Below are 22,546 nucleotides of genomic sequence, written 5' to 3' on the forward strand. Positions count from 1 at the left end.
CACAGAGGCCCCGGGGACAGGGCCGGGACTCCCCCGGGCAGGCCCGGACGCGCCGCTCCCGTTGCCGCGGGAACGCGCCGGCACCACCCCCGTGCCCGTGTCACGTGACGCGCCCCCCGCTCCGGTGTCACGTGGGCGTGCCCGACGGCTCCCGGAAGTGCGTCACGGGCTCGGGCCTGTCTCCGTTGTCGGCCCGCTCGGAACTTCGGCGCGGCACAAACAGACCGGAGCGGCGGGCGGGGCCGTGAGTGCGGGGAGGGCCGGGCCGGCCGGGCCGGGGCGGCGGCGGGGCCCGGGGGCGGCGAGCGGCGCCTGGGCCTGCGCGGGGTGAGGGCCGCGACGGCGGGCAGGGCCCGGGGGAGGTGGGAGGCCGGGATGAGGGCCGTGGGCACGGGGGCCGGGGCGGCGGAGAGCGAGGCAGGCGGCGGATGGCGGTGGCGGCGGCCCGCGGCGGGCCTGAGTGCAGAGAACGTGCGGGCGGCAGGAGCCGGCGCCGCGGGGGCTGAGCAGGGCTCAGCAGGACGGGCCGAGCGCGGCAGCCCCGGGCAGGAGCCGGCGCGGTGACCTCGTGCTCTGCCCGCCGGGGCCGTTCGCACAAACACCGTTCGCACAAACACCGTTCACACACCGTTCGCACAAACAAACACCGTTCACGGTCCCTTTCCCCTTTCTCGGTGCCCGGGGCCCGGCAGCAGCGCCCGGGAGGCCAGGGGCCGCCGGCTGCTGTCTGGACACTCTCATCGCTGTCCCTGCCCGTGGCCGCTGGGTGGGAACTAGATGATCTTCAAGGTCTTCTTCCAACACAAACGATTCTGTGATTCAGTGATCGTCCCTAGAACGAGGGAGCTAGGCCTGCCGCGTTCCCCACTGGTAGGGCTCACTGCTGTCACGATGCGTTGCGGGCACAGTGATTTCCACATGGGTTGGAAACATTTTGTGTGGCAGTGGCTGCCCCAGCGGACTCTGTGCTTGCCCTGGCTCCACCCACGTGTCAGACATGCCCAGAAACTCAAGTAAAAGTCAAGCTTGAGCCTTGGGATTTCTGGTCCCTCAGGGAAACAAGAAACAGAAGATGACAAAAGTATTTGTGTACACAAGGGATGTGTTTCTGTTGGCCGTATTTAGGACATGGAGGATCCAAAAGTCTGTGGAAAGATGATGCTGTTGGGATAGCCAACCTTCTCTGCAGCTGCTCCTGTTAAAGGCCTTTGGGCATTGATGGGGAATGCTGTGGACAAGAATCAGGGAGCTCCTTCTGCCAAGTGTTAAACCTGCCCCAGACGCGGGACACAAATTGCATCTCATTGAGCACCTTCTGCTGTCCTTCCTGGTCTGGTGCTGCTGTGGGGAGGAGTGGCCCTTCTCCTTGGCCTCTTGCTCCCTTGCCTCTGGCTAGTCAAAATATTTGCAGTCTCAGCATGAGCTGAGTTGGGAAACTGCTGGGGGGAAGACACACTTAGGAGAAAGCCCCGGCTGATGTCTGCATCTGATGAACACAACAGCACATAGGCAGGGAGAGCAGAAGACAGGGAGGCATCTCTGCTCCCAGCAGCAGCATGGCCAGGCTTCCCTGGCTCTGGGGATTCAGTTAGGTTTTGTAGGAGTGCCCAGCTCATCAGGTGCTTCCCAGAGGTTCACCTGGCATCTGGCCAGGGCGGCCTTTCACCATCTCTTCCCTGCAGTGACTCCTACTGTGCCAACAGGAGCGGTGCCAAAACCTCTGTGCACCCAGGGGCTGAACATGCTGCCTGTGTGTGCATTTCCTGGTGGCAGAGAGGCAGAAATTCTCCTATTCGCCTGTTCTAATCCCTGAGTAACCTGTGCTTTGCCTTCACTCCTCCAAAGCCTCGAGGTGCCTGCAGCAGCCTCAGGCTGCCATCAGTCTGGCAGCTGAAATGAGCCGAGCTCCAGCCCCCTTGGTTCCTGCCTGCCGTGAGGAATAACTGTCGGCAAAGCACCCGGGGGAGCTGAGCCCTCAGTGAGGCATGAGAGCAGCAGGCTTCTCCTGGAGGAGTGACAAGCAGGCACGCAAATCTGTCTGTCTCTCTTCCTTACCCCTCCTTGGGCAGAGGCCTGTCCTTTCTCAGCCCTCCAGGATCCTTCTCAGAGCTTGCTTTCACCCTGCCAGCAGTTACCCTCTACCACCCCTTCAGAGGTGCAGGAAGGATGCGACAGAGCCTTGCCTGACTCTGCATGAAGCAGTCACTGCTTCTTGAATCCCATTTCTTCCTGTGGTGTTCACTCTAGAGGCAAAAGAAAAAGAACAAAGCATGCTTTCTCGTGTTTGCCAAGCCCGGGTGAGCTTCTTCAGCACCAGGAAACATCTGTAACCAACCTGTTTGTGTGTTGGTGGGGACTGGAGCTGAGTGCCAGCATGCAGCTGGCATCAGAGGTCTAGCCTGGTGAATCACTTTCCCTGCTGTGGGGGCCCTTCCCATTCCCTCTGGAGCCAGAAGTACTTCTGCACCCTGGGGAGACCCAGTGTGTGCAGCAGCATGGAGATGATGCTTCTGCCTTCCCACACTCTTTCAAGCTCTTTGGAATTGATGCTGGACCCTGCTCAGCATCCCAGTTTCCAGGTCACTTGGGCCTCTCCGCCATGGGTGGCAGCACTTGTCTGTGCCAGGCAGTCGGGCTGGACTCAGCTCTTTCTGGCTCTTGGTGGTAAGGGCAGGTTGGCCTGAAGAGAAGTGGTTTGGATGCAGCACCTGTCATGGGGATGGCTTTGCCAGAGCTGAGGGCAAGACCAGGCTGCTTTGCTCCATGGGGTTCCTCTTGGTTTGTGGCTACAGCTCCACATTTGTGGCTACTTGCTGCCCTGAACATTTCTAGAACACAAATGCCCTGGCAGTATTGGGCCAGCAGCACAGAGCTGGCAGTGTCCTTCCTCTGTCAGAGTGCCTCCTTTGGAGGTCCCTCCTGCCACTGGCCCTGCCCATGCACAGCAAGGGGTCTGTGTTTGGTACATGGGTGAAAGCAGAACAGGGCGTTCCCCGGGGGACAGCTTGCCTCCCACTGAGGGAGAGGCAGGCTCGGTGGGGCTGGGCTAGGCCAGGGTGCTGTTGGGCCTGGCTCTGTGTCCTCAGATGGGAGCTGGGCCGTGGGATGTGTGTGAAACCGTGCAGTGGGAGCTGTTGCAGGCAGCTGGCACCTGGGGGTGGGCAGGATCTTTGTGGCTGGGCCCGCTTCCCTGCTGCAAACACCCGCAGGGTGGTGAGCACTGCCAGGGTCAGGATGTGCAGCCAGGGCAAAGGGAGGAAACCTTCCCAGCTCTCTGCTCTCACCGCCTCCACGGAGACACCTCCAATGGGACTGTTTTCAGTGAGTTGTTTCATCTTTGCTCTCTCAAAGCCCTGAATACTGCAGGGTGACACTGAATGCAACAGACCCCTGGGCCAGCAGCTCCCAAACCCTGTAGGGGAGCTGGCTTTGTGGCATGTGTGATGGGGCAGGGGTGAGCAACTTTCATGCCCTGCTCAGCCTACTCTTCCTGGGGCATGAGGAGCAGAGGTGTCCTGTTTCCAGGCCAGGCCCCGCTGGTGCTGTCTGTAAACTGGCTGGGAAATAAATATTCAAGGTGCAGTCATGCTGGTTAAGCTCCCAGCTAGTGGGCGAAGGGGGAGGAACTCTTCTTTTGCCAGGGAGCTCTGGTCTCATCTGTCATGAGAGAGTGTCTCAGGCCTGCTTCCTTCTTAGGGTGTTACTGGCTCCTATTCTGGCGCTGTTACACAGGACACTGTTTGACTGAAATAGCTGTTGCTCCGAGCTGTGTGACAGGCTCCCCCAGTTGATTCTGGAGGCTCAGTTTTGCAGATCCAGGCCTCCTCATGTCCTTGCCCTCGGCTGTGTCTCTGGGTGTCATTAGTGCTAGCAGCTCCTCTGGGCCAGCATTGCTATAGTGGGGACCATGAGCATGACACTTGCTTTCCAGGTTTTTAATGCGTGCCACATACTGAAGACCCCTGGTTGTATGTTGAGAGCTCTGACAAGCCCATGCTTTTGGCAGTAAGCATTGTAGCAGCTGTGATGAGGTAGGTTTCCTCACTGAGCGCTGCATGGGGCTTCCCATAAACACCATGGTGAAGGTCATGTAAGGGCACTGGCCCTGAGGCAAAGAGCGGATCCTGCTGCTGTTGGGCCTTTTCCACCTGCTCCTCCTGCCATGCTTGCTCTTTCCTCTCTTTAGGCCATTACTTCCTTGCCAGAGAGTTTGACCACAGAGAGTCGCCAAGATAGCTGGGCCAGGAAGAAAACGTCGCACCCCTGACCCAGACTCCATTACCGACCCCGGTGGGCTGTTTGTGTCCTCCAAACGGCTGAAAATGTCCAGCAGCACAAATGTCCCTGGCCAGAGGAGAGTGTCTCGGGGCTTGGATGATGCCACCAACAAGAAGAAGCAGAAGGATCGAGCCAATCAGGAAAGCAAGGAAGGTGAGAGCCCCTCAGCATCACTGTGGCAAGCAGGCCCATGGTGTCTCAGCCCTGCTGCCTGGGAGCCTCTCAGCCATCTGCTGTAGGATAAGCAGATTTGACTAATCACTTCCTGCAGCTTATGGTAACCCGTGTGATGTAGGATCTTCTTTGACACAGTGTCCTCCCTGGACCTGTAACCTCTTTCCTTTGGATGCTACTTAGCCCCAGCAATGTTAGGAAGGTTGGGCCTGTGGCCTTGTTAGCTAAAGTCTGGAGTTGGCCTTGGTGATTGTTTCTAGGCTCTGCTTTGGACTGGGTGTGATCTGCCCCAGTCCAGCGAGAGTGGAACTGAAACCTCTGGATGCTCTTGCAGCTGGAGGCAGCGCTGCTTCTTTCCATCAGTTTACTGAGGGATGCAGGTTGTGAGGCTTGGACGGGTGTGCAAGGCCTGCGGGTGGGGCTGGTGCTTTAGCTTCTGAGTCAGGGCAAGGCGTGGCTCAGGTGAAGTAGTTGCTGTAGAGTAATTCTTTCTGTAACTGCCATGTATCCTTTGACAAAAATGATGCTTCAGGTCAAATGATGCATCCTGCGGGCAGGATGCCTGCAAGAGTTTCTGTGGCTCTGGAAAGCTGTTTGATTTCCATGCCTGTTGTGTTATGATTGTTGTAACCTCAGAATCACAGGGTGTTTTATAGGCCAAGGTAATTGAGTGCTTGCTGAGGTCTGTGCCAGAGCGGCCGAGCGCAGTCCCTGATGCGAAATCCCACAGTGCAGAGTACAGTACTGTGCTTTCTCTCGCATGGGAGGAGTATGCCTCTGCTAGGGCTTGGCTCTCTGCTTCCTCTGACGTGGGAGCGTTCTTGAGGGCAGCCATGCTGCTCCTGTCCCCTCTGTGAGAGGTGGTGAGGGGCTGTAGATCCTCCAGGCTGTGCACTGCCATGCTTCTCACACTATTAGCCCCACCGGCACCTCTGCACCAGTGGCTGTGGTGGTCAGCAGAAGTTTTCTACTGCTTGTAGTCAGTCAAGGGAGGCAGTGATGACCCTCTGAGTGTTTTGGAGTGGAGATCACGGCTCCTGTTGCCACCATTTCTTTGCTCCAGGAGAAGATGCTGTTGCTTTGGGTTGCTTGCCTGGCAGAATTCACTATCCTATAGCGGTAGAGCAGGCCTGAAGACGCTTCTGGCTGTTGGAGGTACTTCTGTGGGGAGCAGGGATTAGGTGTCAGGTCATTTTGGTTCCCCACCCTGATCTGGCAGGAGGTTTTCAGATGTGGACGTTGGCAGCTTGTGCAGGGATGGAAATGTTAAAGTGCAGCTGGGCCGCATGGTTCTCTGGTTACAGCAGAATTGGTTTGAGCATGACCAAACACCAGGTTCTTTCTGTCAGATCAAGGCAGGGCTCCTCTATATGGCTGGGGGTGGGACCTGGTGTACTGAGCTGAGCCACACAGCTGAGCCTGGATGTCACAAGCTCACAGTGAGATGTGCCTCAAAAAAGCACTGCTTATCTGGTGCAGTGTTGTTGTGTTGCTCCCACTGTGTACTGTTTAGACTGGTATATGGTGGTACAGCCCAGAGCAGCTGTCCTGGGGCTGACTTGCTGCTGTGCTGCAGGCAGGACTCTGGGAAAGGAGAAGTGTGAGAAAGCAGGAGGGAGATGAGCAGCACATGCAGGATGAAAGGCCTGGACACAGATTCAGGGTAGAAGGAGGTGATATGTGAAATTTTGGGCATCAGCTTGCTGGCCTATGTTGTGAGGTGACAGAATGACAGACCTGCCTGCGCTCTACTTCTCTGCCCACCAGTGTCTCGCCCTGAGCTCGAGCAGGCTGAGACTGCCCAGGAGAAGGACTCAGAGGAGGGTAAGTTGGGGTGTGTGCCAGCTGTCAGTGCATGGCCATGGAGTGCCCTTGCCAAGGGATCTGAAGCTCTCACCTTGTTGTCCAGTGCTCTGGCATTGAGCACTCCCTTGCCTCAGTGTTTACTTTAACAGTATGTGGCCTTCCCAGAGGTGGACAAGGGCTGTCTGCAAGGAGGAGGCCCTGGGTATGTGGCAGGCTGCTTGCAACTCAGGTATCACAGTGCCGCTGAGCACAGCCCTGGGATGCCTGCTGTGCTTCTTTCTGAGCAGGACATGATGCTAGGCTGGGAACATCCCAAGTTGTGTCACCTTGTCGGCAGCACTGACTGGTTTCTGTTCCAGTCTGGGCCTGCTTTGAGGACAGAGTAGGATGTCCTCGTGCCCCAGGGTTAGAACAAACCTGATTGAAATCAAGGTAATCAAAATCACTTTTTCACCTTGAAGACTTCAGGGCACCGCAAGGCCACACCTGAAGCCTGGGCAGGCACACAATGGAAGTTCTGCCTGCACCAGAGTATCACTACTGCACTCTTTTCTTGCCCATTACAGTGTACTTGCCTAGGTGGCTGGCCTGCCCGTGTTTTCAGCTGTGTTAGCCATGCTCACCTAGCAGGAGTACAGTGCTTTGATGAGTGCAGCTAGGCTGCTTGATTTGCATATGCAAAGGGGAAGTGGCAATTTCTGATTGTGGTCAGAGTCCACTTAAATCCCCCAGAGTAATTCTGTGGCTTCCTCGTTCCTTGGGAAAGCAGTAATTGCTTTGTCATTGGCAGGAGCCACCCCTTCTTCCTAGCTGCCACTGCTGCTTGTGACAATGCCAAGAGCAGTGCTGCCTTTCTGATCTCTTTGGTTCCCACCAGGATTCATCTGCCCTGCTGCAACATGTGCTCTTGTTTGTGACCTATCTGATGAGAGCAAGTCCCATTTAATTGTCATGGTCTATGTTCCCTGCACTGACCTCCTTAACTGCGTTTGTGTTCAGGCTTGCGTTCCCCAGCCAAGGAGTGGGCACTTCAGGCTCATTCCCCAGCAAGTGGGTGACACTTCCCTCCCTTTTCCTAGACCTGCTGCTGGACTGGAGGCAGAATGCTGATGAGATCATTATCAAGTTGAACTTAGGCAGTGGAGCTCCGAAGGTGGAGGATGTACATGCTGATTTCACTGACACGGACTGTGTGGTCAAACTACCAGGTATGGGAATGGAGCAACTGCTGCAAGCATTTCTCCATCGGGACTTGGCACAGCTCTGGGCCAAGCACGGGGTTGCCGCAGGCAGACATCAAACTTTTCCCTCAGAGGCAATGCCCTGCTCTCAGCTGGCACACACTCAGGCAGCAGACAGGGCCGATAGGAGAGCATTGTAGAGCTGGGGAGGGCAGGAGCTGGCCTCCCTGCCAAGTGAAAAAGTGCCCACTGCCGCGCCAGTGCGTCTCTGTCCTCTCCTTGCTGGGATGGCTGAGTCAGTCCCGGGTATCCTTTGGAATAGTGACTGTGCCTCTGAGGGCAGGGAGGCCCAGGGCCTTCCCGCTGGGAAGGAGGCCAGCCAGATGTACAAAGCAAGTTCAGGGAAGCTGGCTGGAGCCCTGGAAGGCTCCTGGGGTATGGTGGCAGCCTGCCTGCAGCCTTCTTGGCTCTGAATCAGTGCTTCCTTCATCCTGGGGGCAGGTGAAAAGGGGCTGTGGGTTAGGTGACAGCTGCCTGGAGCACTGCCTGCGGTACTGGTCCCCCTCTGCTTTACAGACGGGCGCCAGTGGAGCTGTCAGTTCTACGAGGAGATCGAGGGCTCCTGCAGCAAGATCCAGTGCAAGAAGGGCAACTATCTACAGCTTGTCCTTCAGAAGAAGATCCCACTCCATCACTGGTCTTCACTTCTGGTAAGGACGGAGTGATCTGTCTTTTAGGGGAGCTGGAGTGAGCTCTGAGCTCCTGCTGTTGAGCTGCCCAGGGAGCAATGTAGGGCACATCCTTCATCCATGTGCTGCATGAGCCATCTGCCACTGTCCTAGGGAGTCGTGCCTGTGTTTCTGCCTGCCATGCATTCCCAGATTCTGGAGTAGAGTCCTGGTGCAGTCTGGGAAGGGGGAGTGGGTGTGAGAGATTGATAGGTAGTCTAAAAGATGCTGCTACCTGAATACCTTCCCACTGTGCTCCGTTGCTTTTTACAGAAGAAAAGGAAAGACGGATCCAAAGAACTGGCCAAAGGGACTGCGTGCTGGGAGAACGGGAAGGAGAAGGCGGCTTCTGTAGAGTTGACCCCTGAGGAGCCAAAGGCTGAAGCCACAGAGCCACCAAGATCCCGGCGAGAGCCCTCCAACCCCAAGCGTGCTCCAGGAAGAAGTGAGGCCCTGGGAGGGAAAAGCCCAGCCAGCCCAGGGACACAGAGTGGCCCCAGCGCCAAGCGGGCAGTGTACCTCAAAGTGGCTCCCACTGAAGAGGAGCCGAATGCCAGAGTCACCGGGAGCATGGAGCCCAGCAAAGGGCACAGTGGGAGGGCCAGCAGCCGCCGCAATGGCAGAGCCAGCCAGGTCGACACACCTGCGGCCCTTGCAGACCTCGCGCTGCCGCTTGAGAAGGTACCTGGGAACCTGGCTGGACAGGGTACCCCTGCTTCTCTGCCCTGTGCAGGGGATGCAGGACTCATCCCTGCCAGTGAGGATGAGGTGGACTCCAGGATGCTGAGGGCTGACAGGAGGACCTGTGGTGGGGGAGAGGGTGTAGTGAGGACCCTGCAGTTGCTGTGCTGTGGTGCTAATGGGGCTGAGTGGGCATGGGATGTGTGGGGGAAGCAGGTAGTATGGAGCTGTGCCTGACTGGCTGGCAGGAGCCACAGTGGGTTGGCCAGGGCAGCTTAGAGGTAACAGTGTCTGTGTTTCACTGTGTTTTCCTGTATTGAAAGGCTGTGGTATTGGCCAAAGAGACTGTTCCTGTGGAGATGCCACCTCTTGCAGCTACCACGGAGGTGTTCCCCCACCGTGTTGCCACCTGTGTTGAGAAGAGAGTCCTGCAGCCAGGCAGCCCTACTGAGGCCTTGCGGAGCCGAGACTGCCTGCCTATCCTGGGAGAGAGCTCTAAGGCCATCCCAGTGGCCACCCCTCCCATGGGCAGAGATAGTGAGAAGAGGGACTGGTCCAAGGATGATGTGGCTCTGGAGGCAGCAGCTGATGGTGAGTGGCCAGAGTCCATGGGGTGAGCCTGGGCAGGAAGGTCCATCTGCTGAGGACCTTTCCTGAGTCAGCTTGCAGACTCAGCATGCAAGGAAGATAACCTCTCTCTCCGTGGCTTTCCTTGCTCAGAACCAGAGCCTTTTGTAAGCCTGACCTTTGTCAAGAATGACTCATACGAGAAGGGTAATGATCTGGTGGTGGTGCATGTCTATGTGAAGGAGATCCACAAGGAGACGTCAAAGGTGTTGTTCCGGGAGCAAGACTTCACACTAGTGTTCCAGACGAGGTAAAAGTTTGCCTCAGGATGATGCCAGGCTGCTGCAGAGCTCCTGATTGCAGCTGGGCTACTTGTTTGTTCACCTCTGCTCACTCCCAATTTCTCTGTAGTGATACGAACTTCCTTCGTCTCCATCCTGGCTGTGGGCCCCACACGGTATTCCGGTGGCAGGTGAAGCTCAGGTATGACTCCTGTTCTTCTTAACCCACACCAGGGCAAGGGAGGTGAGAGTGCAGAGCTGGAGCAGGAACCAGTCCCAGCTGGCAGTTCTGTGCAGGGAATGCTCATGTCTGCATCTGGAGGTTTCACTTACACCATGCTACGCTAGTGCCCTGAGCCTGGTCTGACTTGGCTGTGTGCTCACTTGCAGGGGAGGAAATCCCAGTGTCTCGTTGCCTGGAGTTCACCCCAGGCTATTCTGGAGCTCTTGGGGACAGAGCTAGACCAGCCTGTGTGCCCTTTGGGTGGGATGTGCAGCAGGAAGGAGCCAAGCAGAACGGACCTGTCAGAAAAAGGGCATTCTGTGTGCTCAGTGTGGCCATGCTTGAGGGTTTTCACCCTGCTTTTCCAGGGCTACCTCAGGATTAGTGCTAGCAGAGTACCTACTGCCTGGAGGCCATGGGTCTGCCATGCAAAGGCTCTGGCATGTCTGAAGCAGCTGCGGGGTCTGGGGCACCTCTGACTTGCTGCGTGCCTTGCAGGAACCTTATTGAGCCGGACCAGTGCACGTACAACTTCACGGTGTCTCGCATTGATGTCTGCCTGAAGAAACGCCAGAGCCAGCGCTGGGGGGGGCTGGAAGCTCCAGCCACACGAGGTCTGCACCCTGCCTTTGTGTCCAGGCTGCCTGCTGCACCGCAGTGGGTCATGGACCTCCTCGCCACTACCAGCTGCCAGCTGGTGCTGGATCCGCTGGCATGGAATGGTGGGGAAGGAGAGGGGCTGAGTGGGTGCAGGTAGGAGGGATGTGAGGCATGGTGTGAGCCAAGTGATAGGCGAAGGGCACTGCTGCTTCCCTTGCTCATGGGGAAGAGGGGTAGGAGAGAGCCTGTATGCGAGTATGGACTAAGCAATTCAGCCCTGCTGCGGGCAGCGTGTGGCGCTGCTAACCACAGGCCCACCCTTCCCCCTTTTTAAGGTGCAGTGGGTGGTGCAAAGGTTGCCATGCCTACAGGCCCTACCCCTCTGGATAAGAACCCTCCGGGCAGTAACCAGCACCCCCTCTCCAGCAAGGAAGAGGCCCGAACCAGTGACAAAGAGAAGCCGCGTGTGGAAGATGGGGCTCTGGATGGCGTGGCAGCCCGTACGCCCCCAGAGCACTTGGCAGTGAAGCAAGAGCCACACATTCCTTCGGTGAGTGTGGCCACACTGGATCTGACCTGGATACAGGAAAGAGGGACACCTCCTCAGTGTCACTCTGGAGACTGGCAGAGTGTTCCTGGAGGAGGAGGCGGTGCCCCTCAGTCATAGTTGGCAGGATTAAGGGCAGCTGTTGGCCTGTCTGTCCCAGTCCAAGTGGGCGATGGTGTGATGGCTGCAGCCCTTGCTGGGGATTTTCTTGGGCTTTTGAGTTCCTCTGGTGTTCCCAGAGAGACTCCCTGAGTGCCACACCCTCACATCTGCCTCTGCTTTGGCAGCCCAAACCGACATGTATGGTGCCACCAATGACACACAGCCCAGTGAGTGCTGAGAGCGTGGAGGATGATGAGGATGAGGATGAGAAGAAGAAGGTCTGCCTGCCCGGCTTCACTGGGCTGGTGAACCTGGGCAACACCTGCTTCATGAACAGTGTCATTCAGTCCCTGTCCAACACCCGGGAGCTGCGTGACTATTTCCATGGTGAGCCCACACTGGGAGCCCAGCAGAGCTTCGCCACTCAGATGAAGCCAGCGGCCACCCTGAGCTCCTGCATTTCTTACAGATCGGTCCTTTGAGTCAGAAATCAACTATAACAACCCACTGGGGACGGGTGGACGCCTGGCTATTGGCTTTGCCATGCTGCTCAGAGCGCTATGGAAGGGCACACACCATGCCTTCCAGCCCTCTAAACTGAAGGTAGGGCCCCTGGCACTGGTGCTCAGTAGGAGCTGCTGTGAGTCCCCCAGCATTCCTCCATGGGCACCTGGCCGCCCTGCAAATGCCACAGAGAGCTGTGGGTGTGAGTGGGTGCAGCCATGGTCTGTGCAGGGGCCAGGCAGTGCTGCCAGAGGTCTGCTGACCAGCCCTGACTACTGTGCTCCCCACAGGCAATTGTGGCCAGCAAGGCCAGCCAGTTCACTGGCTATGCCCAGCATGATGCTCAGGAGTTCATGGCCTTCCTGCTTGATGGCCTGCACGAGGACCTCAACCGCATCCAGAACAAGCCCTACACAGAGACTGTTGACTCGGATGGGAGGCCTGATGAGGTGAGGGTGCTCCTGTGCTAAAGTCACTGGGAGAGCAGACTGGGTGGTTTAGTGGGGTGCTAAGCCCTTTCTTCCTGCAGGTGGTAGCTGAGGAGGCTTGGCAGCGACACAAGATGAGGAACGACTCTTTCATAGTAGACCTCTTCCAGGGCCAGTACAAATCCAAGCTCGTGTGCCCCATGTGCTCCAAGGTAGGGCAGCCCTGGAGGTTCTGTGCGGGTTGTGCAGAAGTAGGCTCTTGACCCTCAGAGAGCACAAGTCACAGGGCAAGGCTTGATCTTGGGTCCACTGGATCTGCTCCTCAGCCACAAGTACTTCCTGTAGCTGATTGTGTTTTTGTATCTACAGGTGTCTATTACCTTTGACCCCTTCCTGTACCTCCCTGTGCCCCTCCCACAAAAGCAAAAGGTGCTGACTGTCTACTACTTTGCAAAGGAGCCACACAAGAAACCCATCAAGGTAAAGGATACCTTCTACCCTGGGGAGGGAGCCTAAGAAGGCTCCTGGAGGTGCCCCAGGCAGCTGGTCATGTGCCAACAGGCTAAGCCCTGTGTTAAGTAAGGGCCTGCATGCCTTAGTGTGGTGTGAGTAATGTAGCACTTTCTCTATTGCAGTTCCTTGTGAGTATCAGCAAGGAGAACTCCAGTGCCATGGAGGTACTTGACTCAGTGGCCCACAGTGTGCGTGTGAAACCAGAGAACCTGCGCCTGGCAGAGGTGAGAGTGCTGGGCAAATACCTGCTCTGGATGGTTAGGCCACCACAGTAGGGCCTGGGGATGTCCATCTTTCCTTTGTGAGTTGGTGAGCTGAGCGAAGCATCCTTGAGCTGCTGCTCTTCCCACCGCTCACTGTGAGGCTGGGGTCTGTGGCACTCTGAGGAGAGGACACATAGGGCAGCCCTCACATGGCCATGCTCCACTGCTTTCCTGGCAGGTGATCAAGAATCACTTCCACCGCATATTCCTGCCATCTAACTCACTAGACACAGTCTCGCCAACGGACCTGCTGCTTTGCTTTGAGGTGCTGTCCCCAGAGCTGGCCAAGGAGCGTGTGGTGGAGCTTCAGGTCCAGCAGGTAAGTAGGCATATGGGGAATACTGGGAGGGATGCAGGAAGGCTGAGCCATAAGTGGGACTGAGCAGGAGGGGCAGAACTGCACACAAGGGCAATTAGCTACAGTGAGCATGGATGCCCACCAAGGCTGCCTTGTCCTGCCCAGGTGCTCTTCCCTGTCCAATGGGTCCTTTCTTCTGCAGCGTCCGCAGGTGCCCAGTGGCCCTGTTGCCAAGTGTGCGGCCTGCCAGAAGAAGCAGCTGCCAGAGGATGAGAAACTCAAGCGCTGCACGAGGTGCTATCGAGTCGGTTACTGCAATGTGTGAGTTGGCTTGGTGCCTGGCAGGGAGAGAGGGTCTCCTGCTGTGAAGGGCTGGATGGGAGAGCTCTGCCTGCTGGGAGAAGGTGGGATGGGTCTGTTCTTTGGGGTGGAGCCAGTTGAACTCTTGGTGTTCCGCTTGTCCCCAGCACACCCTTCTGGCCCTGCACTGCTCCTTCCCAGGCTGTTCAAGGATGCTGGGTTCAGCGGGGGCTGTATGTGTTACAGGACATGTCAGAAAACACACTGGCCAGACCACAAGGCCTCATGCCGTCCCGAGAACATCGGTTTCCCCTTCCTCATCAGTGTGCCCGAGTCCCGCCTCACCTACGCCCGCCTGGCCCAGCTGCTGGAGGGCTACGCAAGGTAAGAGTCCAGAGAAGGAGGGTGCTTCTGCCCCAGTGCTGAGCTCAGCCACGTATCTGGACAGCTCTAACTCCCACCTCCATACCCAGGTACTCAGTCAGCGTGTTCCAGCCTCCATTCCAGTTGGGCCGGATGTCGCCAGAGCAGGGGCTGCAGCCTCTGCACTCGGACAAGCTGGAGCCCCTGGCCAAGAGCAGCTGTGCAGCAGCCACCTCTGCCCCTGAGCTGGGAGATGGGGACAGGGTTTCCAGCCTCCTGCAGGAGCCCCCACTCTCGCCAGCTGTGCCTGAGCTGCAGCCAGAGATGGGGGATACTACCACTGTCCGGAGCAAGGTCCTGACAGCCAGGAGTTCCCTGCTGAGCTTGGATTCAGGGTTCTCTGAGCACATGGAGTCGCAGGGTGACAGCTGTTGTGAAAAGGAGCCATCCTATGAAAAAGCTCTCAAGCCAGAAGGTAAGAGGTGCTGAATTGCTGGCTGTGTCTGTGCCAGGAGCTCAGACAGTTCTCCCTCCTTGGGGTGACCTCCCAGAACAGCATCTCTTCTTCACTTGTGAGCTTGGTCTGAAGACTCTTGGGTTGCACAGATGAGGCCCTGGGAGCTTTGTTTTGGCACTGTTGCCTCACCTGAAATACCTACCTACCCACGCCCTGCCCTGCCCTGGCAAAGCCCAGGGTGTAGAGCAGAGACCTGATAAGGAGAGAGGCTGGAGTGCTGTGTTGTTGTGGGAGAGGTGGGAAGGCAGGGGCTGGCAGAAGTCCTGTGGGAGCAAGGCAGAGCTGGTGCAGACTGAGCCCCTGGGGGCTGTGAGCAAAGCACTTCCCTTGCTCTGACTCAGCTGCATGGGACCAGCCTCTCGCGCTCGGCTGCTGGCTGTCACGTTTCCAGACACTCGTCTCAGGATGGCAGCAATGTGCAGTGAAGGGGCAAGGCAGGCAGAGGAGCACAGCTTGCCAGGGGCAGGCGCCTGCTAAAAATAGTCAAGGACACGGGCACGTGGTTGTGTCCCTTCAAGGCCGTAGCATGTGAGGTGGGGGTGGGGGCGCTGCAAATTCTTGGCCCCTACGCAGGGCAGACAGGCAGTGCCACCACAAATCTGTCTCTGCCTATTCACAGCTGCCATCCCTGGGTACCAACACACTCCAGACTCACTGAGCGCCCGCGCCACACAGTTCTACATCAATAAGATCGACGCTGCCAACCGAGAGCAAAAGCTGGAAGATAAAGGTGAGCCAGAGCCCTGTAAAGCACCACCTTCATCCCCTACAGCCTCTGCCAGGGTAGTGGCCAGGGTGCCAGAGGCTGTCTGGCACAAGATGAGCCCGGGTGTCCACACTGGATGGTAAAAGCTGCATCTGACAGGGGAGAGAAGGGCTCTGCTGCGCAGATCCTCTGTCTAGAAGCTCTTCTTGGGCATGACATCCCTTCTCTCCTCAGCAAATAGGCCAATTCCTTCCAATCTCATGTATTCTCAGAGGGTCTGTGATCTCTGGGTCATCCCTTTGTTTTAATAAGATGCCCACACCAAGTGCTGATTGTGAGGGTGTTGCTGATGAGAGTGCTGTGCCAGTGTTGCATCCTGCAGGCTGAGGGGCTCTGCTGCCCCAGCATGATGAACCATGCTCTGTCCCTTTTTGGCTGCACTTTTTGATCTCTGTATCTAACTGGGATAGGCAAGATTGCTCCAGCAAGGTGGCCTGGTCCAGCCTGGTGGGATAGGTGTGTGAGGTCTGTGCTTCTTCACAGGTGACATCCCCCTGGATCTGACAGACGACTGCTCCCTTGCCCTGGTGTGGAAGAACAATGAGCGCCTCAAGGAATTTGTGTTGGTAGAATCCAAGGAGTTGGAGTGTGTGGAGGATCCAGGCTCAGCCAGCGAAGCAGCCCGGGCTGGCCACTTCACCCTGGAGCAGTGCCTCAATCTCTTCACAAAGCCTGAAGTCCTGGCCCCAGAGGAAGCATGGTGAGGAAGGCAGTAGGGTGGGTCCCAGCCAATGGGCCCAGACAGCAGCAGGGGTTTCCCAGGAGCTGCCTGGACCTGCATGCTGTTTCTACTGGCAGCCAGGAGCAATGGGCTGGCCTTCCCTGTGCACTGGGAAGGGCTAAGCCAGCAGGGAGCAAAGCTAGTGCTCTGCAGGACTGTACTGGCCTGCCCTTGACAGAAGGGGCCAAGCCCTCCCACGTACCCTCTGCCAGCCCTGCATGTGGGGACTCTGGGGCTGAGCTGGGCTGCAACGACTGAGGCTCTCCCCATGCCAGTAACGAGCACACTCTTCCCCCAGGTACTGCCCCAAGTGCAAGCAGCACCGCGAGGCTTCCAAGCAGCTGATGCTGTGGCGGCTGCCCAACGTCCTCATTATCCAGCTCAAGCGCTTCTCCTTCCGCAGCTTTATTTGGAGGGACAAGATCAATGACATGGTGGACTTTCCTGTCCGGTGAGAGCCTGGGGGACAATGTGCCTGGGTTGGCACTGCCTCTGCTGACCTGCAGCCCAGCCTTCCTAACACTGATCGCCCTTGATGGTCACTGTGTTCTCCCCACAGGAGCCTGGACCTGAGCAAGTTCTGCATTGGTCGGAAGGGTGAGCAGCAGCTGCCTATGTATGACCTGTATGCTGTGATCAACCACTATGGAGGCATGATTGGAGGGCACTACACAGCATACGCCCGCCTGCCCAACGACAAGAACAGCCAGCGCAGCGACGTGGGTGAGCATCTGTCACCCTTGCCACCCCTCTGCTCCTGCAGCCGTGACTTGTCTGCTTGCTTAACCCTTCCTCCTTCTCAGGCTGGCGGCTCTTTGACGACAGCACAGTCACCACCGTGGATGAGAGCCAGGTGGTGACCAGATACGCATATGTCCTCTTCTACCGCCGGAGGAACTCTCCTGTGGAGAGGCCCCTGCCAGGGCATCCCTCAGACCACCGCGCCGAGCGCACTCCCTCTGCTGAAGCTGCTGCCAGCCAGGTGAGCACTTGCGTCCCTTTTGGCACTGTTGGAGCTTTGAAATGTGCTCAGGGGCCCACGTGCAGGGCCCTGCCCATCCTTGCCTGCACCCACAGAGCCTGGTGCAGCTGTGGTGCAGTGCCTGTACGCGTTTGATACCAAAGGGCTTGCGCCAGCTGGGCATTGGAGCCTGTCCTGCCTTGTTCTCACTGTGGGCTTGAGACAGTCCCTGTCCTGAGGGATCACAGGAGAGCTGTTTTTTGTCATCAGTGCAGAAGGTGCTGGTGGGAGGGCTGTGGAAGAGGAAGAAGGGGCACAGCCTCATTGGGGTCTGTATTGGAGGAGGGGTTGTGAGCGGTGCAGTAGGATCTGGTTGTGCCAGGGAGCAGTAAGAACTTGCCCTCCAGAGCTGCTTTCAAGGCAGGGTGGGGGACACTTTCTGCTGGAGCCCAACTCAGGGCCAAGCCAAGTGCAAAAAAGGTAAATGCCAGTGCTGAGCCAGAGGCCTGGCAGCCTTCACAGGGTGCTGTAGAGAAACCTGCCAGAGCGAGCTCTGTTGCTGGGTGGCCTGGGAGGGAGGGACTGGGGGTGGGCCATACACCAGGGTGCTTTCAGAATGTAGTGATAGGAAATGGCTGCACTGATCTTCTTGTGAAAGTCAGGAAGGCCAAGGCTGGTGCCCACCTGGTCAGACTCCATGCACCATTCTGTTGCAGACGTTGCCCTGATCCTCAGCACCTCTGTGGGCCCACAGAGTCTGAGGACAATGCTCAGTTCATCTCCAGCATGACTGCACATGTGTGCCCCAAGGGGCCTTTCTGGCCTGGCCTCCCTGCCCCTCTGGCTCATCCTCCCCTTGACCCAGTGCTGGTTAGGCATCCCAGCTCTGCCCTCTTGCCTGGGGACAGAAGCTGTTTGTCTCTGAGGCCGGCAGGGCTGTCTGGTATGTTGGTATCTGCCTGCCTGGGCTATTCCTGCCCTATGTGCATGTCCTGGAGCAACTCCACTCACTGAGGGCAGCCCGAGCAATGAGAAAGCTGCAGCGCTTTTTGCCCACTGTTGGTGAGAGCCTTTGGGGCCTGAACGGCACTGTGTCTCACTGAATGCCCCATAGCACTGGGGTTCATCGGGTTGCTCTGTGGCACTGGGGCTCATTGGGCCCCTGGGAGAACCGGTTCTCCTGCAGTACAGGGATGCATTGGATCCCAGTGGGGCTCAGCAGGTCCCCAAGCACCCTGGACCACCTGCACCTTCCCTGGCACCGGGTGCCCTCCAGAGACCTGCTCCCTGACTGGCTGCTCTGCATGATCACCGCCATGAAGTCCCAAGCTGTGGTTGGCTGCCTGTGGAAAATCCTCCTGGAACCTGGGCTACGATTTGTTGTCAGAGTATTCCTACCCACCAAAGCAGAGCTGTGACTGGCTGTACTGGCACCGTGCCTCCTGCTTCTGCTGCTCCGCTGGCTTTGGATTGGCTGTCATTTGAAAGATCCTGTTGGGATCACAGAAGCTGGGCTGTGATTGGCTGCTGCCTGCTCCCTTGCCTCCTGGACCCACCAATGCAAGTACATCTGCTCCATCAGGATCCAGCCGCCGGCTTCACTCCCTGCAGTCCCATGAAGACCCTGCCCGGCAGCTGCCCACGCTCCCTCCCACAGAGCCACCCACCGGAGCCCCACACACCAGAGACCCTGAAGAGCTGCGGGGGCGGGTGCAACCGCGACGGTGCTGCATGGGGAGGCGGGCTGGCTGGGCACGGGGCTGGGCTTGCAGGCAGCCGCCTGCCCCGGGGGATGGCAAGGGGTGTTGCCCATTGTGTTCTCCAAGTGCTGACGCAGGTTTCCACATCGCAGGCTTCTCTGATCTGGCAGGAACTGGAGGCTGAAGAACAAGAGCTGCAGCTTGAGACACCCCAAGGGCCTGCAAGAAACTCCTGGAGGCCCTGTGGCCAGAAGCGGAGTCCGGGTACCCCCCAGCACCCAGATGAAGGCTGCGTCAGATACTTTGTCCTGGCCACCACGGCAGCAATTGTGGCTCTCTTCCTGAACGTCTTCTACCCGCTCATTTACCAGCCCCGCTGGAGATAGGCCCAGGCGTGTGGCCAGCTGCAGGAGCAGGGCCGCCAGGGCACGCGCCGTCCTAGGACGCTATGAGACGAATACATGAGGCAGCAGGACAGAAAACGCTAGGAAAGACTCGCCAAGGGAAACATGGGGCTGTCGGCTCCTGCCTGTCTGCTCTGGCATCTCCTGTGCCAGCTGGCAGCCCTGTGTGGCCAGCCTGCTACCTTGCCAAAGCACAGCCCAGAACCAGAAGCTCTTTGGCCCTTTCTTGCTGCCCACTGGGAGTGGGGCAGACCTCAAGACTACCTGCTGCTCAAGAAGGAACATTGCTGCTGCAGTGAAGCTGGGGCCTGAGAGCCCCGTGGGCACATGAACCATCTCTGCTTGGCTCCCAAGAAGGAAGTGGAGACCTGCTGGGAGGCTGCAGCAAGGGCAGGATGCCCTGACACGGGTCCTGGCTGGCCACCCCTCAGCTGTGCTGCTACAGGAGCCTAGAGCTTCCCTAGAGCTGGGGCTACTGTCCTTGGCCAGCGCAGTCTGCTCTACTAGCCTTCTGCTGAGCTTTCTGGTGCCAGCTGCCTGTGCGCTGGCAGTTGTGTGTGCCAGGCTCCTGTGCTGGTGCTGGACAGGCTTGTCACCAAGGGCTTCTGTGCTTCCCTGCTCAGCCCCAGACAGTTGGTGGAGAGCCTGGCAATGCAGACTGGGGTGCCCATGGTGAGCACTCATCTCTGTGGGTCACTGCCTTGCACCAGTCCATGGGGCTGTGTGCTGGCGACATCTGGGCAAGTTGGTTTCTTCAGGGCAGTGTGATGCAGCACCTCATTTGCGAGGGCACCAGCTGCCCATGCTGTGGGAGAGGCATGGGGTCAGGGAGCACAGGTATGAATGTGGCGCGTTAATAAAGCCAGGTTTTGAAAAAAAAAAATGCAGCATTCCTGTCCTATGTGCTGGGACTCCCACACAGAGGCGAGGACTCCACACTGGGGTCACCTGAGGCCACTCTGTGACCCAGCTGGCACCAGGACCATCCCTTGGGCTTTGCTGGGTGCCTGGTGCACCTTGTGTGGCAGCAGGCTCAGGGGAGAGCTCTGCCTGCCTATGCCGTGGGGCACAGGCTGGGCTCCAGTCCCAGCTGTGGAGTGGTAGCCTCATGTGACACGTGCAGGGCGTGGGGAGCCCAGCAGGGCCAGGAGCAGGCACTCCCCTGAGGCTGGGGCACAGGCTGCAGCTCCAGCGGTGTCTGACATTGAGACGTGTTGCCCTTGGCTGACTGTGGCTGAGACAGCTCTGGCGTATTGGGGTGTGAGAGGTGACTTCAGAGCCCTGTGACTTCCTTTTCCATCTCCACTGCTGTTCTGCTGGCAGTGCTCTCAGCTGTATTGGGAGGGATGCTTGTCAGTGAAGGGGTTCATCTGTGTTTTAGGCCGGGGCCTGTGCTGGACTCCCCCTACCTCTGTCCCACACCCCTCCTCCACGTGCTGAGGTTTACTCCCCTCCCAAGCAGGTCCCAGCCAGGGAGCCCGGCAGGGCTGTGCCGTGGTCATGAGGTGCCTGTCCTGGAACAGTCGCCTCATTGTCTACAGCCCTGGGTCTCAGCAGCTTCCCCCGCTCACCCACAGTGCTGGCCTCGTGGGTCTGAGTCAGTGCCCGGCGCCGGTGGGCTGACCTCTGCTCCAGCTGGTGCTGGGCACCCCAGGGTTGGGGCCCACAAGCTGCTGCCTGCACCTGCCTGCCCTCACTGGCGGTGGGTGGCCAGCAGCGAGGCCTGACAAGGTGCTCTCAGCCCTGGAAATCCCCTCTGGCCCTGCTCTGTTCCTCAGACCTCCGGCAGGCACTGGCAGCCTGCCCGTGGCCTGTCACTGCCGCCCGTGCTGTCGTGCACCGACCGCCAGTGGCTGAGCAGCCCCGGGGCAGGAGTGTGCTGCGGCCTGGCTCTCCTGCTGGGCCAAGGGGCTGCCTCCAGGGGCCCTGGGCATGCTGCTTCCTCTGCCCTGCCGTGGGGTTTGCCGCCAGCTGCTGCTCTCTAAGCCCAAGGGCCGCACAGTGTGCATGTGGGGCTGTGTCCCCCCCGGGAGCAGGGAGGGAGATGGGCGGGCAGGGTGCAAGTCCCCCTCTCATGCCCACGTTCTGCTTGCAGGGACTGCCCCCGGTGCCGTTCGGATCCGGCCTGGCCCCCGAAGGAGCCCCGCCGCTGGCTGCGGAAGGCCTCCCTGAGCGTTTCACCAGCCCCGCCGAGCGCCCAGCCCCCTCCTACAGCAGCATGGAAGAAGTCGACTAGGGTGTTGTGGGGGGCCTGGCCTGGGGCTGTGGGCCAGGCCGGGCACTGGGGGGGTGGGGGGATGGGGGGAATCGGAGTTTGTCCCGCGCTCATTAAACTCTCTGAACTCCACTCGCTTCTGCTGCCTGCTGTCCCTTGGGACCCCCTGCCCCCTGGTGAGCCAGGACACCATGTCCCCAGTGTGCTCTTGGGATCCCGGTACCCTGCTGCCCCGGGTGCCCTCTTGCTCCAATGTTCCCTAGTGTGGCTTGGTGCTCGCTGTCCCCTAATATCCCTCAGGGACCTGTTTCTCGGTGCCGCTGCCGGATGCACTCCACAGCAGCGGGGGGGACAGAGTCCCCTGGTGCCTGCTGCCTCTCCGTGTGCTCTGCTCCTGGCTGCACCCTCTTGTCTCCTGTCCCTGGTGCAAATCCTGCCGCTTTAGCGCCTCGTGTCTTCTCCTGTGCCCTTGTGCTGCTGGGGCGAGACGTGCAAGTCCGGAGTTAGTGCCTGTTGTACGCTGAGGCGCCTCGTCCCCCCGCCTGTATTGTCGCCCGCCGTCCCTAGCGCTCCGCTCCCTGGTGTCCCCGGGCGTGCCCTGCTGCCTCGTGTCCCTCGTGCCCGGTATCCCCCGTTGCCAAGGCCGTCCGCGGTGTCCGGAATCCCGCCGGGTCCGCCTCGCCCCCCCGTGCAGCCCGCCTCGCCCCGGGGCCGGTGCCAGCGCGTCGGGACTGCAAGTCCCGTCAAGCCGCGGGCGGGCGGCGCGGCCAATGGGGCTCGGGGGGCGGTGCGGCCGGTCGCTGCCTCCGCCGCCGCCCGGTGCCGCGGCGCAGAGAGCCCCGGAGCGGCCGCGCGGCGCCGGCCCCGCAGCCCGGCTCTGAGCCGCCCGCCCGGCCCGGCCCGCCCCGCCGCGCCCCGCCGCCCTCAATGAGGTTCTTCCGACTCACCTTCAAGTGCTTCGTGGATTGCTTCTGAGCCCCCCCTCGGCCACGGAGCCGCCCCCGACCCGCCCCCGCTCCCCGGCCCCCCGCGACATGCCCCCCGTCCCCACCGACACGGCCGCCCCGCAGCCGCCCGACGCCCCGCGACGCGACGCCGCCGCCGCCGCAGCCGCGGCCGCCGCTGCCCCCGCGGGCTCCGGTAAGCGGGGAGCGCCGGGAAGGGATGAGCTTGGGGAGGGGGAGAGGGGGGCCCACGGCCACGCGCGACCGCGGCGCGCCCCCTCCCGCCGCCGCGGGGTGAGTCACCGCTCTGCATTGTGACGTCACGCGCCGGCCTGACATCTGACGTCACGCCCCTACGCGCGGAGAGGGGCGCGCGGGGGGGGAGGCGCTGTCCCCCCCCCTCCGCGCCCCCACGGGCGCGCGTGACGGCGGCGTGGGCATCCCCACTCACCCCGTGTCGGCAGAAGGCCCCGGCGGGGCG

At 59.3% G+C, this 22,546-nt stretch overlaps 1 protein-coding gene across 6 annotated transcripts; it reads left to right on the forward strand.

Annotated features, from left to right (window-relative positions):
- Window positions 1-141: 141 nt before the first annotated feature.
- On the forward strand, window positions 142-21,688 carry USP19 (ubiquitin specific peptidase 19). 6 transcript variants are annotated; one of them, XM_083869210.1, is made up of 27 exons: window positions 142-244; window positions 3,932-4,031; window positions 4,187-4,431; window positions 7,338-7,466; window positions 8,016-8,149; window positions 8,441-8,848; window positions 9,172-9,439; window positions 9,569-9,725; window positions 9,827-9,898; window positions 10,418-10,533; window positions 10,855-11,069; window positions 11,354-11,555; window positions 11,638-11,771; window positions 11,963-12,121; window positions 12,202-12,312; window positions 12,470-12,580; window positions 12,736-12,837; window positions 13,055-13,195; window positions 13,377-13,495; window positions 13,721-13,858; window positions 13,948-14,312; window positions 14,974-15,084; window positions 15,604-15,820; window positions 16,140-16,292; window positions 16,401-16,564; window positions 16,645-16,823; window positions 21,002-21,688. In XM_083869210.1, exons 3-27 carry the CDS (start codon window positions 4,323-4,325, stop codon window positions 21,140-21,142), a joined length of 4,155 nt encoding a protein of 1,384 aa, XP_083725336.1. In that variant the 5' UTR covers window positions 142-244; window positions 3,932-4,031; window positions 4,187-4,322; the 3' UTR covers window positions 21,143-21,688. The 6 variants fall into 6 exon arrangements, with proteins under 6 accessions (XP_083725336.1, XP_083725331.1, XP_083725334.1 ...); XM_083869205.1 differs by lacking the exon at window positions 21,002-21,688 and adding an exon at window positions 18,655-19,874; XM_083869208.1 differs by lacking the exon at window positions 21,002-21,688 and adding an exon at window positions 18,673-19,874.
- Window positions 21,689-22,546: the final 858 nt, after the last annotated feature.

The sequence above is a fragment of the Zosterops lateralis genome (genome assembly GCF_965231275.1).
Source record: "Zosterops lateralis genome assembly, chromosome: 11".
Taxonomy (NCBI): Eukaryota; Metazoa; Chordata; class Aves; order Passeriformes; family Zosteropidae; genus Zosterops; species Zosterops lateralis.